Here is a 23,120-nt window from a genome sequence, read left to right as displayed (position 1 = left end):
GCAGGGTGAATCATGTGTCCAATTTTGTTACACCTCTTGAAGATCAGAAACCCCACCCCTTAAAATACACCCCAAGATATAAAAGGAGATTTAGCACAGATGTCACTAGTGTGGAGAAAGGTGAGTGCTTCTAACAGCTGTTGGAGAAGCTGTCGGTTAATACCAAGTACGAATGGTTCTCGAAGACGGGAGAACTGTCCCTCTCAGCTGGACTGTCCAAAGATGAAAAATTAGATTTGCCTAAAATGTCTACAGTGGGGTTGCCAGATACAGATGCTAGACTGGCTGACATTCTTAGGCTACCCAAGTGAATGTTATAAACATTTATGGAGTAGGTTAAATACAACTACTTGTACATCTCAGGTAAGGAATATACCTGGGAGCTGTGGCTCCCCTGATCCCAATTAAATAGATGATAATTTCCTCAGGACATAAGGAAGTCATTTTCAGCTTAAATAAGGGTTCATGGAAATATGTGTTAACCCATGAACTATGTACCCAACTCTGTGAAGGCAGATTAGTGTGACCTGCTGTTCCTGGTGTCACTTGAAATGGCTTAAAGACTTCTTCCCAACAAGGTGTGAAGAGCCATCTACTCCAGGGAGCTATGCTTTGGTTGATAAAAGGATTAGGCAGATTCTTGAGGACAAAGTGGGGAAGGGCAAGTTTAAGAGAATAGTGCTCTCGTAGGCTTACACTGACTGGGCGCATTTTATATCGGAACTTCGGATTGGCTTCTACTGTGGTTATCACTGAAAGAGCATGGCTTAGAAGACATCAGCTCTGGGCTTGAGACTCATCCCCCATCACATGCATTATCCGGGACAGCCAACTGTTTTGTTGTTTGAATTCCACTATCTCCAGGTACACACGGGGACAACTCTTTTTGTACCCACCTTACTGGGTGCTGGATAAAACCTTAGCAATCATTTCATTTAATCCCTTTACTTCCCCAGGAATTAACTCACCAAGTAAAGTACCTATTCCTCCCCTACCCCCTCCCCCTTTTTTTTTTTTTTTTTTTTTTTTTGGTCAAGGCTCCCTCCAAGGATTTGTTGAAAACTACTGACCTCCTCCACGGAAAGATGTGCTTCTGTATGTGTGCACTCTCTCACACACATTTTTGCATCTTATTTCTGGGAGGATCACAAAAGCCCTGAGGTTCATTTTTAGAAAAGCCAAATTAAAAAAAAATCTAACAAACCCTGAATTAGAGAAAACAATTTCAATGAACCAAAAGAATTTTTAAAAGTACATGTACGGAAAAACAAACTGGTTCATTTAATTATGAATTTAGTTATTTTCCAGCAGTATTATCGCTCTACTAACCCTCAGCGTACTGCAAACGTCCGGGTCGAGCACCATCTCCTCATCAGTGACGACCACTTGACACGAGCTCCTTCTACAACCGTGAGAGCACAAACGGGTGTTTGTTACTATGTCAGTTCAGTAAGGTGATCGGATCCTAGAGATGAACTAGCAACGTGGCTCTCTTCCGCCGTTTATAAAAGGAGTTGAAGCAAGATCTTGTTGCCTTCATTTTCAAATGCTTCTTCTTAGACATGCTTGTCTTGAACTTGTCTAAACACAGGCTTAGGCAAACTAACCCATTATCATGTGTGGTTATAACCAAGGAAATCATTTCACATCGACAGTTTATTCAAGCAGGACTAAGGGAAAGCACGGAGAGTCTGTAAGCATGGCAGAAAAGCAACTCCCGAGGAAATGGCTTTCATCTGTGTCCTGTGGCCTTAGTATAGCTCTCGAATGGCGCAGGGACCCGTAGAGCGAACCTTTAATTCCCAGGACACTGCTGCATGTTGCCCTTATTACTAGAGCCTTCCTCTAGAAGCAGGAAAGGAAAAGGCCAAAAAACAAACAGAAAACCTCGCAGAATTCTCTTTGAAAAAAACTCTCAATTTATATATTGAACACAATTCTCTTTATTAAAAAAAAAATTTTTTTTTTCAAACCCAAGGAAAAGCCCTGCCAGACATTCATTTCAAGACACAAATCATTCCAGCGGTCCTCCTTGAAGTACCTGCGATTTCCTCACGTGGCCTCCGAGAAGGGCACTGGGCGCGGGCTTTGTGCCATCCGGATAGACATCCAGGAGGGAGAACTCTTGCTGCAAGGGGAAGCTGTTTTCATCCAGCACAAAGAGGCTCTGCAGCTTCACCGCACAAGGCGCCCCTCCGCCTGCCAGCAGCGCGTGGAACAGGTCCGCGGCGACCATGCCGTACGTGACCTCTGACGACGGGGCTGCGGAACGAGGAAACGCGCACAGCCTCAGCGTCCCTTCCGGGCGACGGAAACGCACAGGGCGAAGGGTTCACTGTTCCCCTTGGTTTCTCAAGCCCCGAACCCACTTTACAGTTAGTTCTCTTTCTACCCCTTCTCCTTCTAGACACGGGCGCTGAGGATACTCTAGAACTGATGACCCACAGTTCACGGACAGGCTGTTCAGACTGACGGCACTTCCTACTCGGCACAGCTAAGGGCTTCTTAAAACAACAGTGGAAAGAGCGGACATTAACATCTTCTTAAGTCAAGTCGGAGACAAAAAGAGTGTGTCCGGGTCAGAAAAGAACTCTTATTTATCCAGTCTACAGCCCTTATCATATGTATAGATTTATATAACAGAACCCTGAAGCAGCTACGCAATGAGCATCAAATCTTCATAACACAAAAATACTGAAATTATAGATCTAGCTATGTCACTCTATGTTTGCACGTGTCCTATAGGCTTCCTTTTATTTTTTTAGGACACCAAATCCAGTTATTGAGCGGGGCGCCTCCATACTAGACTGACCAGGCACACGTCAAGCTACACTCGCTCCCTGACCAACACCACCAGCCTTTCTTGGCTCGGGTCTACAGACTCCTGGGCAGCCAATCACAAACTTTTGGAAGTGAGAGAATTCTCTTAACGATACTTTTCTTTCTTTCTTTTTCTTTCTTTCTTTCTTTCTTTCTTTCTTTCTTTCTTTCTTTCTTTCTTTTTTGTTTTTTGTTTGTTTTGTATTTTCACTTGGATAAGCTTAAAAGAAGTCAAGATTAGGGATCATCTGAATGGTCTGATGACCACTTTAGAACTGGTACCCACATGTTCCCTTAGGGTTACAATTTAATTAATGCCAGGAAGGACAACTTTGACTCTGTGGGCAAAACAGACATATATTTGATCTGAGGATGATGGGGCTTCTGTGAGAAACGAAGAGTAACTGGTATTGTGCCTAAAATGAAGGGACAAGACTGAAAATACAACAAACAACCTTGAGAGAAGGCCTGAAAGAGCCAAAAGAATGCAAGTTAATAAAGACAGTGAATAAAAAAAGAACACAGAGGGGCGCCTGGGTGGCGCAGTCGGTTAAGCGGCTGACTTCAGCCAGGTCATGATCTCGCGGTCCGTGAGTTCGAGCCCCGCGTCGGGCTCTGGGCTGATGGCTCACAGCCTGGAGCCTGTTTCCGATTCTGTGTCTCCCTCTCTCTCTGCCCCTCCCCCGTTCATGCTCTGTCTCTCTCTGTCCCAAAAATAAATAAATAAACGTTGAAAAAAAAAATTAAAAAAAAAAAAAAAAAAAAGAACACAGAGCCTTCCAGTTAGGATGTGAAAACCTGGAAAGAACATGGCTCCAACCTTAACAATTATTAGGAAAACTGAAGAAACTACAAAATCACAATTTATTGAGCCGCTAAGAAGGCAGAGGCAGTGAGACAGCCACACCCACTGAAGTGAGCGGGAACAGAACAGGAGTACAGGTGAGCTACAATTTTAATGACGTGCTAAAAGCCAAGTGTAGGCCAGTGCACAGGCGAGGGGAGTCCGTACCCTCAAGTGTGCTTCTCGACCCTACCAGGTGCTCACAAGCCTGGACTGAGGGCAGGACAGAGAGAAAGCTTCCAACCTGGTGAGGCCAGGAGAAGGGGAGAAGCGGCCACAAGGAAAACACAAACCACCCCCCACCCAGGACCCCTCTGCCCTCCTTTAAGGAACGAGAACCTTAAAGTGCTCCAGCAGGGACTGGCAAATCCTACTGCTCCAGTGCTGAAGATGGGAGAGGGGCGGGGAAGGTGAAAGAAAAATCCCCCCATTCCTGGGGGAGGAGCAGGAAACCGCCCAGGATCAAGACCACCAGGGGTGTCCTTCTGCCGGGAGAGGGGCAGATCTTATCTTCCAACTGACGTCCCCTTTGTTTCCTTTTTATGTGGACAGAAAAAAGACCTTAATTTACAGCATAGTGTTCTTTCTGCTCCAGTATACTGTGGACACCCCTGAAATGAATGGTCTCACCAACAGCAGCCCCTGGACGGTGTGTTGATACCTTACCAACAACTCTGCTGAGCCAGTCAGGAGAAATATTGAGTAGCATCTTCTCAATCAGCTCTGATCCTACATGGACGCACACCTTATGTACTCCATCAGTGATGGTCATTAAAGCTGGCCTACAAAAGAGCAAATAACACACGACCCTCAACAAGGTTTTCAAATTAAAGAAATGCTTAAATACAAGGTCATTTCAAAGAGCACTGGGTTTTTATTCAGAGTCCATTTTAATTACTAAAATGATTCTAGGATGCTCTGAGACATCCTAGGAATAAGAGAAGGGCTTTTTTTTTTTTTTAAGTTTCAAACAATAAATGGATAAATTTGATTTATTCCAGATTCATTTTAAGATTTCAGATACTAATATAAGAAAACATATTTTTACACCGTTGTGTAAATTATTTTTAGAAATAAAGATAATCACACATTTCAAAAATCACAATTTCAAGTCATTTTTCCCAACTGGGCTCTTTCCTGTCAGAACCAAACTATTAACCAAACTGTTCTGCATGTCACTAAACAGGGAACAAGATAAATCATTTCCAGTATGTCCTACAGCAGAATACTATGTGGGTGTTAAAAAGAATGAGGAAGGGTTATAAGTGCTATTAGGGAAGGAATGCCAGTCCTTAGATGGACTCTAAGGAACCAACGACATGAATAAAACAAAGTGAATATTATTCTATCTATGCATTTTTCTATTTATTTGAGAGAGAGAACATGCAGGTAGGAGCAGGGGAGGAGTCGTGGTGGGGGGAGGGAGGGAGGGAGAGAGAGGGAGAGAGACAGAGAGAGAGAGAGAGAGAGAGAGAGAGAGAATCCCAAGCAGGATCCACGCTCAGCCTGGAGCCCAATGGAGGACTTGATCTCATGACCCTGAGATCACGACCTGAGCTGAAATCAAGAGTTGGATGCTCAGCCAACTGAGCCACCCAGATGCCCCATCTATGTATTTTTATTTTTATTTTTTTAATTTTTTTAAAATGTTTATTTATTTTTGAGACAGAGAGAGACAGAGCATGAACAAGGGAGGGGCAGAGAGAGAGGGAGACACAGAATCTGAAATGGGCTCCAGGCTCTGAGCTGTCAGCACAGAGCCCGACACGGGGCTCGAACTCACAGACCGTGAGATCATGACCTGAGCCGAAGTCGGACGCTTAACCGACTGAGCCACCCAGGCGCCCTTGTATTTTTAAAGAAAGGACCAAAACCCATAAAATACCTAGGAATAAACCTAACCAAAGAGGTGAAAAATCTATACGCTGAAAACTATAGAAATCTTGTAAAATTGAAAAAGACAAAAAAAAAAATGGAAATACATTCCATGCTCATGGATTGGAAGAACAAATATTATTAAAATGTCAATACTACCCAAAACAATCTACATATTCAATACAATCCCTATCAAAATAATATCAGCATTCTTCACAGAGCTAGAACAAACAATCCTAAAATGTGTATGGAACCAGAAAAGACCCTGAATAGCCAAAGCAATCCTGAAAAAGAAAACCAAAGCTGGAGGCATCACAATCCTGAACTTCAAGATGTATTACAAAGCTGTAATCACCAAGACAGCATGGTACTGGCATAAAAACAGACACTTAGATCAATGGAACAGAATAGAGAACCCAGAAATGGACCCACAAACATATGGCCAACTAGTCTTTGACAAAGCAGGGAAGAATATCCAATGGAATACAGTCTCTTCAGCAAAAGGTGTTGGGAAAACTGGATGGCGACATGCAAAAAATGAACCTGGACCACTTTCTTACACCATACACAAAAATAAACTCAAAATGGATGAAAGATCTAAACCTAACACAGGAAGCCATCAAAATCCTAGAGTTTTGAGAAAGCAGGCAAAAACCTCTTTGACCTCAGCTGTAGTAACTTCTTACTAAACACGTCTCCGGAAGCGAGGGAAACAAAAGCAAAACTGAATTCTGGAACCTTGTCAAGATAAAAAGCTTCTGCACAGCAAAGGAAACAATCAGCAAAACTAAAAGGCAACCGACGGAATGGGAGAAGATATTTGCAAATGACATATCAGATAAAGGGCTAGTATCCAAAATCTATACAGAACTTATCAAACTCAACACCCAAAAAACAAATAATCCAGTGAAGAAATGGACAAAAGGCATGAATAGACACTTTTCCAAAGCAGACATCCAGATGGATCACAGACCCATGAAAAACTGCTCAGTATCACTCATCATCACAGAAATGAAAATTAAAACCACCATGAGATACCACCTCACACCAGTCAGAATGGCTAAAATTAACAACTCGGGCAACAACAGACGTTGGCAAGGATGCAGAGAAAGAGGATATCTTTTGCACTGCTGGTGGGAATGCAAGCTTGTGCAGTCACTCTGGAAAACAGTATGGAGGTTCCTCAAAAAGTTACAAATAGAACTACCCTATGACCCAGCAATTGAACTACTAGGTATTTATCTAAGGGATACAGGGATGCTGTTTTGAAGGGGCACATGCACCCCAATGTTTATAGCAGCACTATCGACAATAGCCAAAGTATGCAAAGAGCCCAAATTTCCATCGATGGACGAATGGATAAAGAAGATGTGGTATCTGTATACAATGGAATATTATTCAGTGATCAAAAAGAATGAAATCTTGCCATTTGCAACAGCATGGATGGAACTAGAGGGTATTGTGCTAAGCGAAATTAGTCAGAGAAAGGCAAATATTATATGACTTCACTTATATGTGGAATGTAAGTTACAAAACAGATGAACATAAGGGAAGGGAAGCAAAAATAATATAAAAATAAGGAGGGGGGGAACATAAGAGACTTAAATACAGAGAACAAACTGAGGGTTGCTGGAGTGGTTGTGGGGAGGGGATGGGCTAAATGGGTAAGGGGCATTAAAGGGGAACACCTGTTGGGATGAGCACTGGGTGTTATACATAGGGGATGAATCACTGGAATCTACTCCTGAAATCATTATTGCACTATCTGCTAACTAACCTAGATAGAAATTAAAAAAAAAAAAAAAAGTGCTCATGTCCTTTAATAGAACGTTTCCTACAAGTACCCATAGGAAAATGGCAAAGACCATGAGGACACAGAAAAAAAAAGCTTTGCAGGAAAGCAAAAGCAATAGCTCTTAAACCACCAACAATAAAAGTTCAACCTTACGTCTCACTTGTAATGAGAGAAATACACTTAAAGGGCCACTGAGGTTCCATTTGCAACTACTAGATGGTCGAGGAGCATGATTCTTGTTGGCAAGGTTGTGGGGCAATGGGTACTCTCATACATTGTGCAGGAAGTATGAAATTGATCCGGTGTCGATGGAAGGCACTCTACCAGTATCTGCCAGCCCAGAAATTATCCTGCAGCCATACACTCACTCATAGGAGGGGCATTTGTCTCAGGATGTGCACTGCAATACTGTTAGCAGTTGCGTTACATTTGGACACATCACTGTCTACCCACAAGGCACCAATTAAATATATGCTGATCTATTCAGGTATGGAATATGAGGCAGCCAACTAAAAGTGTGAGGAAGCTCCCTCACTGCTGACATGCACTGATTTCCAAAGTGAAAATGATGAGATGGGGAGAGAGTGCTGTGTGTTGCAGGGGAGTGAAATCTGGGCAGGGACACGCACAGCCTGTGTCTGGACGGAGGCCCAGGACACAGTGGGTGGGGGGAGGGAGGGAGGGGATATTGTCACAGTAAGGCTTTTGTATCTTTTAAACATTTCTATGTTGGTATTAGGAATGTCTTACACATTAAATTTTACATATTAAAAACAATTTTTAAAAATTAAAAAAAAAAAGAAAGGGATATACATGTGCTGGTGTTAGCATAATAAATTACTAGACGAATATACAAAAAACTTTGACAAGCATGGAATCAGCACTGGTGGTGGACGGGGTGGGTGGGGAGGAACTTTCTGCTTTGTATCTTCCTCTACTGTTCGCATTTTTACCATGGCTATATTACCTTTTTTAAAAATAAATTGTAGGGTCACCTGGGTGGCTCAGTTGGTTAAGCGTCTGACTTCAGCTCAGGTCACGATCTCGCGGTCCGTGAGTTCAAGCCCCACGTCGGGCTCTGGGCTGATGGCTCAGAGCCTGGAGCCTGCTTCCGATTCTGTGTCTCCCTCTCTCTCTGCCCCTCCCCCATTCATACTCTATCTCTCTCTGTCTCAAAAATAAATAAACGTTAAAAATAAATTGTAAAAAATAAATTGAGAACAGGTTTTAGAAACAGACTCATTAATATAGAGGAATTTAACATAACAGCTAAACCACACTCCTGATTTTCCCCCTTTACCCATGTGATGATTCTAGGTCTTCCCTCTTTTTCACTCTACTCTTTTCCCCATGCTGTCTTTCCTCCTTCATTCTTTATTTCAGCAAATGCACACTCAATATCTACTATGTGCCAAGCACCATGCTAAGCACTGGGTGCTTGCTAGGAAACAAGACAAATCTGGTTCCCTCACATGAGGAGCATAAGAGTTTAGAGGGGCGAAAAGACAGTAAGCATTTTGACAGTGATGCCAAGATGATTCAACAGGGAGAGAATAGTCTCTGCAACAAATCATGCCGGGACAACCGGATATCCACATGTGAAAAAATGAAGTTGGACCCCTTCCTTATAATCCTTACAACTCAAAATACACTATGGACCTATATGTAAGAGTCAAAACCATAAAATTCTTACAAGTATAGGAGTAAATCTCCATGATCTCAGCTTAAGAATGATAACTTTCTTAGCTACGATACCATTTAAAAGCACAAGCAACAAAAAGAAAAACACATAATAAAAAAATGTCGGCAAGGATGTGCAGAACTTCATATACTCTTGGTGAGAATGTAAAACTGGGCAACACCTTTGGAAAACAGTTTGGAAGTTCCTCAAAGAGTTAAACATAGAGTTACCATACAACCCAACAATTCTAAAACGTACATTCACATGAAAATGTGTACACAAATGTTCACAGCAGTACTATTTATAGCAGCCAAAAGGTGGGGAGCAGTCCAAACGTTGAGTTGGGGGGGTGCCTGCTAATGGAAATGGGGCTACTGGGGGCAGGGGTAATGAAAATGTCATAAAATTGACCATGGTGACAGCTGCATAAGTCCGTGAATATACTAAAACCATGGATTGTATATCTTGGATGGGTTCATTTGATGCTACGTGAGTTCTACCCAATAAAGATGATTTTTAGAAAAGACAGAACACAACTAGACAAGTACAAATTGCAATGTGCACACGCCTGGTGCTGTAGCGGAAAATCGAGGGATTAGGAAGGCCTCCTGATGAAGTACCATTTGAACAGAGACGTGAGGGAGCCAGGCTGGTGGAATCAGGCAGAGGGAAGAACACGCAAGAAAGCCCACAGAGAAGAAGAACGAGTGTCCAAGAACTGCCCGAAGGCTGGGGTGGCTGGAACACAGCGAGCAGGGGGACGCGTGGCAGCAGACAAGGTTGCGGGCGCAACACGGGCACGACAGTGTAAGGGGAAACTCCTGGAAGGTGTTTAAGTGAGGCAGCGATCACCCAGTCAGCTGTGTAGAGAATGGGCTGGAGCGGGCAAAGGCAGAAGGAGACCAACTGAGAGACGATGCTGCTCTGACAGTTTGAGCAAGACACAGCAGCGGCTGGGACCAGGCCCACGTGCTGCTGGACCAGGACGCACTGACTTCCCTTTCTGGTTTCACAATCACTGGGGTTTCAGCAAGGCCAGGTGAAAAGGATGCCATGTGCTCCACAATGTGGCACAATTGGAAAGTGTCCTGCCTGAAATGTCAATAGTGCCCCTGAGTCTGAGGAACAGGACTAAGATGCCAGCAGTGGAGACGGAAAAAAGCAAGTGAATTTGTGATACAGTTTTGAATGAAAATTTGTAGGACTTGCCAGTAGATCAGACATGAGAGTTAAGGAAAAAGAAATGATTTAAAGGTTATGTGCAGGTTTCTAGGTTACGGGGGTAGACGGTGATGCCATTCACTGGGAAGTATAAAAATGGGAAGAATCCAGTTTGATATAGATGGGAAAAAATAAGAGAGTCAATCTCAGGCATTTTTAATGTGGGATACCTGACAAATATTCAAGTAGGGAATTCAGCATCTCAATACTTGAGCTTGGAGGAAAAAATCAGGGTAAAGATGCAAATGAAAGTCATCAGCACATAGAGAATCCTTTGCAAGCAAGTATGAGACTCAAACCATGGTATCTAATGTTTCCACTGGAAAATCAGCTCCAAGTTGCAAGTAACCAACATAAAATGTGATTGATCCACTCACAGTATGGGACTGTCCTGCCATAGGAATGTTCATTAAGTATTTCATAAAAGACTTTTAAGTATAAGAAGTATGCTTGTATCAATCAATGTAACCTCCACAGCACTAAATATCAGGTGAACATACATAGACACCTAATAACTGCCTAATTGATGGAGTCTTTGAAAAATAACCAGAGCTTTTTCTTCAGTTTGCTGACTGAGTTATGTAGAGTCCTAAGTGATGACTTATGCGATGTTTTCTGAATTACATATGTGATAATTTGAAAGAACCTGTCATTTAATATCTCAAAGTTTTCTTTTAATCTGGATCCTAAACCTAAGAACAATTTAAAGACTTTTAAATAAATTAAAAAAAAAAACCCAACTCTTACTTTGTCTATCAACATTCGACTAACACAAAGAATTAGCACTACCTCTTCAATGCAGTATTGTTTAGGATTAGACCTTATGTACCTCATACTAGATTATACCATAATCGGGTGATGTTGATATGTGAGGTCCTTCTCTTGAACAGTTATTCTTTAGACTGAATATTCAAAGTCTCTCTTCTCTTTAAGGGATATTTATTGGGTAATGTTTTTGTCCAATAAACAATATATTGATTAGGAACATTAAGAATGGCATAAAATAACACATATACTCTGTAAGGAGCCTTAACTGTTGCTAAGAAATCAATTTTAATTAATTATGTTTCTTATATACCATGCATCTTAATTTTCTTTCTCATACAAGCAACCTTCAGAGTAAGAGCAAAATGTACTTACTTATTTATAAGGCTTATAGATTAAGCTTCTGAAAATGTTCTTAATGTATACCATGATAACATGCTGAATACATGTGCATTTAGTTTTTAGATACTGCAGTAGTTAGAAATAGAAAAGAGCTTAAGACACTGATGGCTATTCTGTAAAGCCATATAATTTACAAGGTAAAAAGAAAAATATTATCCATGACTCTGAACATTTATTATTTGAAAAATGTGTTTTCCACTGAGCTGGTTTACAATTTTACCAAAGAACATTTGCAATCCTTAATTTCTAATATAAAGTTGGAAAAACTAAGGCACAGAAAAGTTAAACATCTTATTAGCTTCCATAACTCAGAGGTTAGATCATAGAATACTTTTAACTTTTAAATTCCAATTATATGTTAAGGTAGGGAAATCAGTTTCTCATGAGCCATTTAGATCTTGGTTAAAAATATAAACCAAGTAAAAATTTTCTTCAATATAGCTGCTTGAAGACAATAAAAATCTCCCAATTACTGCTTTTAAAAATCCCTGTTATGATTACTGGATAATTTTTGCTTTCATAAATAACCATTTGTCATTCAAGGAAAAAAATGTATTCTCCTGGATTTAGCTCTAGTTAGTTCTCATAGGGTGATGCGCGCTGAGGAGGGCACCTGTTGGGATGAGCACTGGGTGTTGTATGGAAACCAATTTGATGATAAATTTCGTATATAAAAAAAAGAAACTTAAAAAAAACCCAAAAAACCAAAAAAAGAAAGAATTGATATATACGATTTGTTGGTCATTTCCGGTCCTCTAATAATAAATATCTTCCGTCCCACTGGCTTGCCTGGCTGCCTCACCTGTAGTACAGCTTCTTCATCGTAAAGGGCAAGCAGCTGTAGCACTGTTTATAGATCTTATTCCCATCAGTTTCCAGTTCCAATCCGCACTTTGCACACCCAGTATATACGATGTCAGGAAGGGAAGAGAGGATGCTCCTCAGGGAGCTGTGGTCATTCAGAGTTATCTTCTGAGCTGTTGTAACAGGTATCACTAGCTCTAAAATCTGGGCTTTGATTAGAACCACTCCTACAAGAGACCAACAAAAAGATGTATTTATAAATGATAGGAACAAAATTATAACTGCAGTTTACAAACATGGTTAATGATATGGTTGATTCAGTTGCTTTTACAGTGAAGGATATCCCTGAGGACTCGCTTTTGGTCTTTTCTTTTGTTCACTCTTTCCCTGGACAATCTCACCCACTTGCAACTTCAGTGTTTACTCTGGGAAGTGAGGGGTGAGCTGCCAGTAACTAAAAGTGAAGATTTATTTGGAGAGTTTGGTTGCAGAGGTGAGTGTTTTCTTCCTCTCTGTTCTCTAGCATCATGCAAAATAAGGTCTATCCTTCTTTCAGGGGAAATTCCTTCAAACACTTGAAACCAGCTAATATACCCTCTTTCCCTGTCCTGTCTTTCTTCTGATCATTGCTAAAAGCCAAGTGGCAGGTCAGCTATTCTTTCAGTCTCTGCTTTATCCAAAATAATACACCACTAGCTTATCCTCTGTTTAAACTTTGTTTTTGTTTTTCAATTTCCTGCCCATCACCATCCATTCTCTGGGCATAGGTTACACAGCACATGAGCACCAAGAGTCTGCATTTACGAAATGTGTGACTCGCCAGGACATTGAGCATGTTCCTTGACTGCTCACTGGCTCATGCATTCACCTGTTAGACAAATACTGAGTATCTGGTATCTATCAGGCATTCCCTTTTTCTAATTCACTTTTGCCTTATCATATACTAGTGAGGTCTGTGAGTTCATCTGAGTTCCTCTTCTCCCCTCCTCTCCAGATTCAGTTTAAAGCCTTTATTTAAGCCTTTGGATTTGTTCTTCTTCATCCTTTTAGCAGGGAGTATACTCCAGGTCAGGAACTCATCCTTCTGGCTACCTATGCTCTTTTTGGGTTATCTTCTTTAAGACTCCCACTAATGGTGACTTTCCTATTCCTAAGTCCTTCTGTTTGCTTTAGTCTTTTGGTACCCAAAGACTTTTCCAATCATGTCCTGTATCCCTACATGAATTGCAAGAATACGTAGTGGTCAGCATACTTAATAAACTACAGCAGACTCTACATCACACCTTTCCACAGACATGTTGAATCACTAAAACATTGACGAAAGAATTCAATAATTTTAGAAGAACACTAACATCACTCCTAACATTTTATAAATTTACACACCTCTATAAAAGAATTAAAAGTTCATTATTAATGTAGTTTCTGTTTCAAGGGGGCTTATAGCCTGCTGGGTACTGACATTCTACTGATGGAAGGACCAGATGCTGAGTAAGCATCTTCATTTCTTTATAAGGAGCCAGGCACAGCCTCACCCCATCCAGCTTCTGTGAAGTTTTGTTAAGAGAACAGACTTTCTTAGAAAATTGTCCCATATTAAGCTCCCTTTCTCCCTCCTTTTATTTAACTGAAACATGTCAGGAAAAAACTGCTTGTACTTCTATATACTCTATCCACTTCTGTCTTAAAAACACATAAACAATGAGAGAAACAATGAATTTAGCCCTCATAAGTGAACACAAAGAGAAGGCAAAATGGCTAAAAGGACCACTCTGAACACAGCCTAACCAGGGACTGACTGTACAGCACAAAGTTTCTGCATGGTTTAAAAACGGGGAGTCCATCTCCAGAGTTTGCAAGGACATGCCCAATCCTCAGCCTCAGCCCCCAAACCAAATCTTCAGAGCTGTGAGCACCTATTTTGTTAGTGTTTATGATAGTCATTTTTATTTTAAAATCTATTTCTATGTCTTCAATTCCAGCAGGGAGCTGCTCTGTGTAAGCAGTAGATAATAGAGCTGACTTCTCCGTGACACCAAGTTAAATGTAGCCCCTATTCTACCTGTGGCATACTTTCTTGCAGCAACCAGCTCCATAAGCCTATAGTGCTCTTGGAGGGCAGAGGAGGGGTGCATAAATATGAAGCAGTATAAAAATTTGCATATTCTATCATCTGTGTTCATCTTCCAGAAATGTTAATTTTTTAAGGTTTTACTTTTAAGTAATCTCTACACCCAACATGGTGCTCGAACTCATGACCCCAAGATCAAGGGTTGCATGCTCTACTGACTGAGGCAGCCAGGCGCCCCCAGGAATATTAATTTAAATTAACTGTTAGTATTGGGGTGCCTGGGTGGCTCAGTCAGTTACGCATCCGACTTCAGCTCAGGTCATGATCTCTCGGTTCATGAGTTTGAGCCCTGCATTGGGCTCTGTGCTGACAGCTCAGAGCCTGGGAGCCTGCTTTGAATTCTGTGTCTCCCTCTCTCTCTGCCCCTCGCCTACTCACACTGTGTCTCTCTCAAAAATAAAAACATTAAAAATTAAAAAAAAATAACTAACTGTTAGTATTAATAAATGTTGCAATGTAGAACTAGGTATATGGAGTTCTTCTCTAAGAATAAATCTCTGTATTCCATTAAAAGTTGGGTTTTTTGAGAGGTGTTACTGTTTTTGTTTTCCACTTGCATTCTCCTTAGACTTAATAATGGTCATATCTTGGAGAACATATATGCATACATATATGAATTAACACTACACAAGTCAGAAAATTTTAATCTGGCATTTGGCCAACGTAGAAAAAGGGAATGGATTTATGCTTCCATCTTATGATATAATAAAAAATAAATATTTGATCTTTGTCCCTAGTTCCTGGCACAGAGCTCTAAAAAATGCTTGGATCTCCAAGTGATAAGAGTGACTTCTGTATGCTAATAAGATGATGACGGGCGGCTGGGGGCCCATGGGCAGCTTCAGGTCTTGGTGGGGAAGGGGGCTGATGACCAGAAAGACCAAGGCATGGTTAGAGAGTTGGAACTTTCAGCTCCACCCCCCCAAACTCTGGGGAGTGGAAAGAGGTTGGAGATTGAATTAATCACAAACAGCCAGTGGTTTAATCAATCACGCCTACACAAGGAAACCTTGATAAAAACCCTTAAACAAAAGGGTTCAAGGAGCTTCTGGGTTAATGAACATGTTGAGGTACTGGGAGAACCTGAAAAGGGTGGAGGCTCTGTGCCCCTTCATCCATACCTCGCCCTGTGCATCTCTTCCATTTGACTGTTCTTGAGTTGTATCCTTTATACCAAACCACAAACGCAAATAAAGAGTGTTCCGGGGGCACCCGGGTGGCTCAGTTGATTAAGTGGCTGACTCTTGAGTTAGGCTCAGGTCATGATCTCACAGTTCAGTTTGTGAGATGGAGCCCTTGTGTCAGGTTCTGCATTGACAGCACCAGCGCAGAGCCTGCTTGGTCTTCTCTCTCTCCCTCTCTCTCTCTCTGCCCCTCCTCTGCTCACGCGTGTCCTGTCTCTCTCTCAAAATAATAATTTTTTTTTTTAATGGATACATTGGAGTTCATCAAGATTCAAAACTTAGGGCCTTCAAAAGACCTGGTTAAAAGAACAATAGATGACTAATGATAGACTAGGAGAACATCTTTGCAAAGCATATATTTATTAAATAATTTTTATTCAGAATATAAAGAATTCTCAGAATTCAATAATAAAATAATCAACCCTTGTTTTTTAAGTGGGCACAAGATTTCAGTTGACACTTCATCAAAGAAGACATATGGATGGCAATGAAGTACATGAAAAGATGCTCAATATCATTAGCCAATAGGGAAATGCAAATTAAAACCACAACCACCTATCATTACCTAAATTAAAAAGAATGCTCATACCAAGCATTGACGTGGATGTGGGAAAAACAGAACTCCCACACACTGCTTGGTGGAAATGTAAAATGCTACAACTACTTTGGAAAACAGTTTGACGGTTTCTTAAAAAATTAAACACACATCTACCATACAATACAGTTATTTATTCAACTCCTAGGTACCTACCCACCAAAAAAGAAAGGACTATGTCCATCTAACACTTTATACATGAATGTTTATAGAAGCTTTACTTATAATAGCCAAGAACTGGAAACAACCCAGATGTCCATCAGCAGATGAACAGACAAATCGCAGTGCATTCATACAACAGAATAAAAAGGAATGAATTAGTGATATGCACAAAAGCAGAGATACATCTCAAAAGAATTTGCTTAAAGATGCCAAACAAAACAGTGTACATAATATATGATTCCATGTATACAAAATCATAGAAAAGTCAAACTAATCTCTGGTGATAGAAAGCAGATTGATTGCCTAGAAGGATCAGGGGGCAGGCATGCGTGGAAGGGAGAGATTACAAAGGGGCAGACTGGTGATGGTTTAACGACTGTGGTGATGGTTTCATGGGTTTCGTGTCAAAACTCACCAGTGTGAATGTGTATACTTCAAATAAGGGCAGTTTACTGTATGAAAATTATGCCCTAAAAACTCAGTTAAAAACCTTTTTAAATCTGACACTCTGAGCCGTATTTGAAAAGCACTCTGATAGATCCTCTGCTCTGCCTATGATACAACTTACACGTTTCTGTGGATGTACCAAAAGGGGGTATAGCATGCCAGCAAAAAGTCCCAGAAATAAACTTGAAAATCTTACCATGTGATCTCTTAGGAGCTTCAACCCATTTCATTTTGGAACAGATTCTTTTTTATTAGAATTGTAAAAATAATCTTATTTCACTTAAACCACACCTAGCATTTAATAAAATCTAAAACCATCTATAAGAATTCAGAAAATTACTCATGCAAACAGGAGAATAAAATTAAAACTTACTATCAAGATCCAAAGTTCCTGAGATATTCTTAAAAACTTAACCTACAAAAGCACCAAAAATGGTAATCTTATATAAATTCTGAGAAAAAAAAATTGACCAAATATTTTCTTATTCATTAGAAAATTTAAATTATGTAACAATAAACCTACAGATACATTCCATTTTTTTCAACGCTCATTTCCCCTCTAAAAACAATTGCTACAATAACCACTAGAAAACATTCTATTAGTTTCCAAGATTGATGATCACTGACATTTACTGATTGATTATTGGCATTTAGCAACCTTAAATATAGCCTTGAATGCCGTCTAATTTGTTATACCTTTAACTAGGAGTTCATACTTTTAGCATCATCTCTGTACTTAGGAAGCCAATGCAATATATGAGAAGTATTTTCCACTTAACTTGTATCACTTTATCTAGTTATTTTCACTATTTGACTCTCTTTATTCTGAAGTGTATAACATATTGAACCTAAAGCACATTCCTTTTACTACTGCACTCTAATTACTTTAATGGTATTAACTTCATGGAAAGTGTGTACATGAATAAAATCCATTTCCAAGCCATTCTTTCATGTAGTGTTTCTGAGGATTAATTTTATACCCATATATGCACACACACATACAAATACGTGAGTTCAGAAAGTACATTATATTTTACTAAGCAGTAAGCAAATTGCGTGGATTCTATATCAATGCTAAATTTTAACAACCATGTACAGGTAGCAGCTTAGTAACTTGATAAAATGCTTATCTCAACAGTCACTCTGGTTAGGGTCATTTTTCTATTTCCGGTTTATTAAATGATGAACGGCTTGTATAAATATACAAAAAATATTTTTAAGTAATTCTCTAATAATTACAACTTAACCTCAAAGGATTGGTAGGCAGAAAGCTCAGAAGACGCAAATATCTGGTTCGGCTATTTATGATGATCTGTATTTCACTTTTATGTTCAATTGTACATTTTTCCCCACAAATGGCAGCTTAAACTAGCAGTGTCTTACATATATAGAGATCTTACCTGAACGCTTATCCTCTAAGTGTGTTGCCAAATCTGACATCTTCACAAAGGAGGGCATGCTTTTTTGGAATTTTGCTTTAAATTTAACCGCCCTTATATCATCATCAAACAGGCACTCACAGGATGACCAAGATGTTGTATGCAATTCTAAGCTTTCTAGGATGTAATTGCGCTGAACAAAAAGATATTTAAATTCCCAAATATAATCTTAAACAAACAAACAAACAAACAAAAACAAAAAGTCACCAAAAAAGAAATAATCTAGGCTCAGAATCAAATTAAACAGATCAATCTGATTAAATCAGTTAAATGCAACATTTATCGCACTAAGGAATTTGGGTGTAAAGAGACAAAATGTGAACGCTGTTTTAAGGCAATAGGATAAAGATGCTGGAGATAATTTTAATAAAAATGTTTTCTAAAGATTTCCTGGTCTCTTAAACAGTCATAATTTATCATAACCAACTGCTTTTCAGAGTAGTTATTTCCTGTTTTGGTATCTACAGGCAAAGATTTTTAAAAATAGTAAGGCATAGAAATGGACACATGTCTGCCATAAGTAATACCTCTCATTGATTTTCCAGCACCTTTGTTTTCTTATTTAGCTAATTTTTCCAGGACCAAAAAAAAAAAAAAAAAAGCATTGAGAGACAATTGCATGTATTTTTAGCTCCGTCAGTAATAATTTGAATCCTTAAAACCACAGTAGCACAGAGCTCCTTTTCAAATAATCACATTCTATATTAATAAATTCAACTTTATAATAAAACAAAAAGATTTCTTAGCACTAAGTTTTCTAATAATAACAGCTATTTTTATAAAACAGTATTTTTAGTTTCCTTCAGGCAATAAATCTAATTCACACCCCTCCCCAACACTGCCTCCTTAGTTTTTTTCCTTAGTTTCGTTTGGAAAAATGGACAGTCTTAAAAACGGTAAATCTGTACAGACAGAGCATCGTTAGGAAGAGCTAAAGCATATATATTCCAAGTTATTGCTTAAAAACAATAGCTATTTTTAAAATGGTTTGCTTGTCTTATTATAAAATACATGCTTAGAAATGAGAGAAGCTAAATAAGCAAATAAATAACACCTGTAACCTCAACATCCCCAAATCAACACAGTTAACACTTTTGTGGACATCCAGTTGTTTTCAATGTGATTTTTACTTAATATGTTAAATATATTTTGTATGTCCTTAAGTATTATTCTATATTAATTTTTTTAATGTTTATTTACTTTTGAGAGAGAGAGAGACAGAGAGACAGAGAGAGAGCAAGCAGGGGAAGGACAGAGACAGAAGGAGACACAGAATCCAAAGCAGGCTCCAGGATCCGAGTTGTCAGCACAGAGCCCTATGCAGGGCTCGAACCCATGAACCACGAGATCATGACCTAAGCCGAAGTCGGATGCCCAACTGACTGAGCCACCCAGGCATCCCATTATTTTATATTATTTTAAAATACTACATAATATGTCAATGCTTTGGCACAGATATTCCAAAATCTTAAAAATTATTATAGCAATTCCCTATTTAAAGCATGTTGGTTGTTTTTTCAATTCTTTACTATTATAACAATACTGTGATAAATATATTTTTAGCGACATCTCTATAGCCATGAGAAATTCCTAGAAGTATAATCATTAGGCGAAAGGTGTTCCAAATTCTGAGATTTTCAAACACATTATCAGTTGTCCTCAAGAAAGGTTTTGCCAATTTACATTTCCAATAGTTTATGACAGTAGCTGTTCCTCCACATATTCTCTATCAATTTCTCAGGAGAAAAATCACGGGCTGTCATTATCTTATTTGTGTGCCTTCAATTACTAGTAAGTAAATTTTTTTCATACATTCATTGGCCATTTTTATTTCTTCTTTGGGGGACTTTCTGTTCATATCTCTTGCCCATTTATCCTTATAGATATTTGTCTTTTGCTTATTGCATTATTTTCTGACAAAATGCAATATTTTTTTCTGGTTTTTCACTTTCTTTTTAATTTGGTATATGGTGATTTTTATGTACGGTTCTTGTTGCTGCATTTTTTTAACCTTCTAATCTTTTTTTTTTTTTTAACGTTTATTTATTTTTGAGACAGAGAGAGACAGAGCATGAACGGGGGAGGGTCAGTGAGAGGGAGACACAGAATCTAAAACAGGCTCCAGGCTCTGAGCTGTCAGCACAGAGCCCGACACGGGGCTCGAACTCACAGACCGTGAGATCATGACCTGAGCCGAAGTCCGACGCTTAACCGCCTGAGCCATCCAGGCGCCCCATAGTGTTATTTATTTTTGAGAGAGAGAGAGAGACAGAGCATGAGTATGGGAGGGGCAAAGAGAGGGAGACACAGAATCCGAAGCAGACTCCAGGCTCTGAGCTGTCAGCACAGAGCCCGACGCGGGGCTCGAACTCACAGACCGCAAAATCATGACCTGAGCCAAAGTCAGCCGCTTAACCAACTGAGCCACCCAGGCGCCCCTAACCTTCTAATCTTTAGATACCAAATAAGTTTGCTTATATTTTCTTCTACTACTCACGGTTTCTTTTTTTAAAAGATATTTAAAACTTTAATGCATCTGGAATTTATTTTGGCACAAATATGAAGTATAAACTTAATTCTCCTTTTTCTCAAATTGTTAGCTCAATATTTCAAACATTACCTGCTCTTTTTCCAAAAGGAAAAAGTTTCCTTTATTTCTTAATTATAAATAAAATATATTTACTATAAAATATTTATACAATAAAAGAAAAGAGCTGTAATAGATAAGATTGGCCAATGTTTTAATATAGTAGATAATGGGTACTGTAGCTCATTATATTATTTTGTATATATTAAGTTTGAAGTTTTTACTAAAGGTTTAAAAAATAAATGTGGATTCACACATCCATATAATTCAAACTAGAGGCATAAAGAAAAAAAACACACATAGCATTTTAGTATCTCCAATTCTTTAGTATTTAGTATTTCCAATTCTTTTAATGTATACGCATACTTACATACCCGCTTTATTAAAATGGGATCCTACTGTACATGAAACTATATAATGTACTTATTTTTTTCCTTTTTCCATGTTTTTAATTGCCATTATTGCACCAATACGGCATATGCTTTATACACATATATATTTCATTTTCAATTTTATCATGTACTGTTTAAACTAAATATTAACATCATTTCCATCTCTCCAGGCTAATGAACATACATATCTTTGGTAGTGAATACCTTTCTGTGTCCACCCAGACCACAAATGACCTTCTCAACTGCTCCTTCACCCTCTGAAATCAGCTCAGGCATTCCTATTGTACTTTCCCACCCTGTCCCTGAGGCCACAGTTGATTGAATAGAATTCAATCCGGGCAATCAGATTTTCCGTGCTAGGAATTTGGAAATGGCACTGGTCTAGGTTAAAAGAAAAAGTAAGAGCAGGAGCTACAGAGTAACCATCTTCTGCTGCCTTCCCTATGGTTGAAAAGAAGAGGAAGTCTGCAAGGAGTGAATAAAGCAGACAGACAGAGAAGCTGCCTGGTACCCACAAAGCTTTTCAGCTCCCAGTCCCAAGAACCCCTGAACCCATCAGCGCTCTTGCTCTCTGCACCCTGAGACATTCATTCCTGTATACTTCAGATACATCCCCCTGAATTGCTGAAATTACCCAGAGAAGAGGTCCAGTTCTAACTACAAGCCCTCTGTGCCCAAGTTTAAATGTAATTTCTTAATACATTCCATGGATTGCAAAACCTCTGTGCACAGACATTTTCAAATGTGTGGGTTTTTTTTTCTTATCATTTGAAATGAAGTTACTTCCTCCTCAAACTTGAGTCTCTTACTTCTTAAAGACTGGGAATTTTGACTGGTGGCTTAATCTGTATTTTATTCTTAATTCATTTATTCATAAAGAAAACAGGGGCACGAGGGTGGCTCAGTTGGTTAAACGTCTGACTTCAGCTCAGGTCATGATCTGGCGGTTTGTAGGTTCGGCCCCACGTCTGGGCTCTGTGCTGACAGCTCAGAGCCTGGAGCCTGCTTTGGATTCTGTGTCTCCCTCTCTCTCTGCCTCTCCCCACTCACATTTTGTCTCTCTCTCTCTCTCTCAAAAATAAATAAACATTAAAAAAAGAAGAAAACATCTATGAGGGCAGGCACAGTGCTGTGTAATGAGCATACAGTGGTGAACAAGCATGGCAGGATGCTTGTATTCATAGAAATTTTAATCTATGGAGAAAATCAGTTTTCAAGCAGGCAAATAAGCTGGATAATCCTGATTGTGTTCAGTGGCACAAATGGCCTTCAAAGAGTTGATCTGATAGAGAGTGGTTATGCATATGTGTGTGAGGCCCCTCTGAGAATATGAAATTGGGGCTGAGAAATGAAGGAGCCATCCACACAGGGAGCTTCAGGGGAAAGCACTCTGGACAAAGGAAACATGTAAATTCAGGATCCAAGCCAGGAAAAAGATCAGCAAGTTCAAGTAACAGAGAGGAGTCCTGTGCAGGTTGGACTAGTCTGAGGGAGACTGGTATTGAGACAATTTGTAATACATTTTTATATTGAATCATGAATTAAGGATGTGAATAGATTTCAAACTTCCATGCAGACCTAACTACGATTTTGCATGAAGTATAATCACAAATGTTGGGATCATTTGCATTACTCTGCCTATTTAGTAATATCACAAGAGTGATTTACTATAATTTGTTACATTTTTAAAGTATTAGATTTCTATTAAATACTTTCAAGTGAATATTGCATGAGAATGCCATTCACTTCTGAATAGCTTATTTTATGTACCCACTTATCCCTAAGAAGTCCACACTCATTAGGACCTAGACTGTGATCAACACTTGCTACATATGAGGCATCCCAAATTCCCATGCATATTTCAAAAGAATGTGAATTTGGGATTTCTTATTATTCTTCCCCCAAAACATCACCTCTGTGATCTCCAGTATTCAGTAACAACTACCTGACGGTCATTTCTGATTATATCACCTACATGT

General features: G+C 39.4%; 1 protein-coding gene across 8 annotated transcripts in view; it reads right to left on the bottom strand.

Annotated features, from left to right (window-relative positions):
- Positions 1-1,258: 1,258 nt before the first annotated feature.
- The window catches only part of SHLD2 (shieldin complex subunit 2), an 84,149-nt gene continuing 62,287 nt past the window's right edge, over positions 1,259-23,120 (bottom strand). For 6 of the 8 annotated variants that reach the window (XM_045040241.1, XM_023240635.2, XM_045040244.1 and 3 more), the window contains 4 exons: positions 18,124-18,330; positions 12,206-12,434; positions 4,331-4,446; positions 1,259-2,262 (listed from right to left, as the gene is read on the bottom strand). In XM_045040241.1, the coding sequence (XP_044896176.1) occupies positions 2,015-2,262; positions 4,331-4,446; positions 12,206-12,434; positions 18,124-18,330 (800 nt within the window). In that variant the 3' untranslated portion in view covers positions 1,259-2,014. Of the gene's footprint in view, positions 2,263-4,330; positions 4,447-12,205; positions 12,435-17,096; positions 17,139-18,123; positions 18,331-23,120 lie in introns of those variants that run through there. The other 2 variants (XM_045040242.1, XM_045040247.1) reach the window with 2 other exon arrangements.

This window comes from Felis catus, chromosome D2 (genome assembly GCF_018350175.1).
Source record: "Felis catus isolate Fca126 chromosome D2, F.catus_Fca126_mat1.0, whole genome shotgun sequence".
NCBI lineage: Eukaryota > Metazoa > Chordata > Mammalia > Carnivora > Felidae > Felis > Felis catus.
Note: the sequence above shows the minus strand (reverse complement) of the source record. Positions and strands in the feature narration are given on the sequence as shown.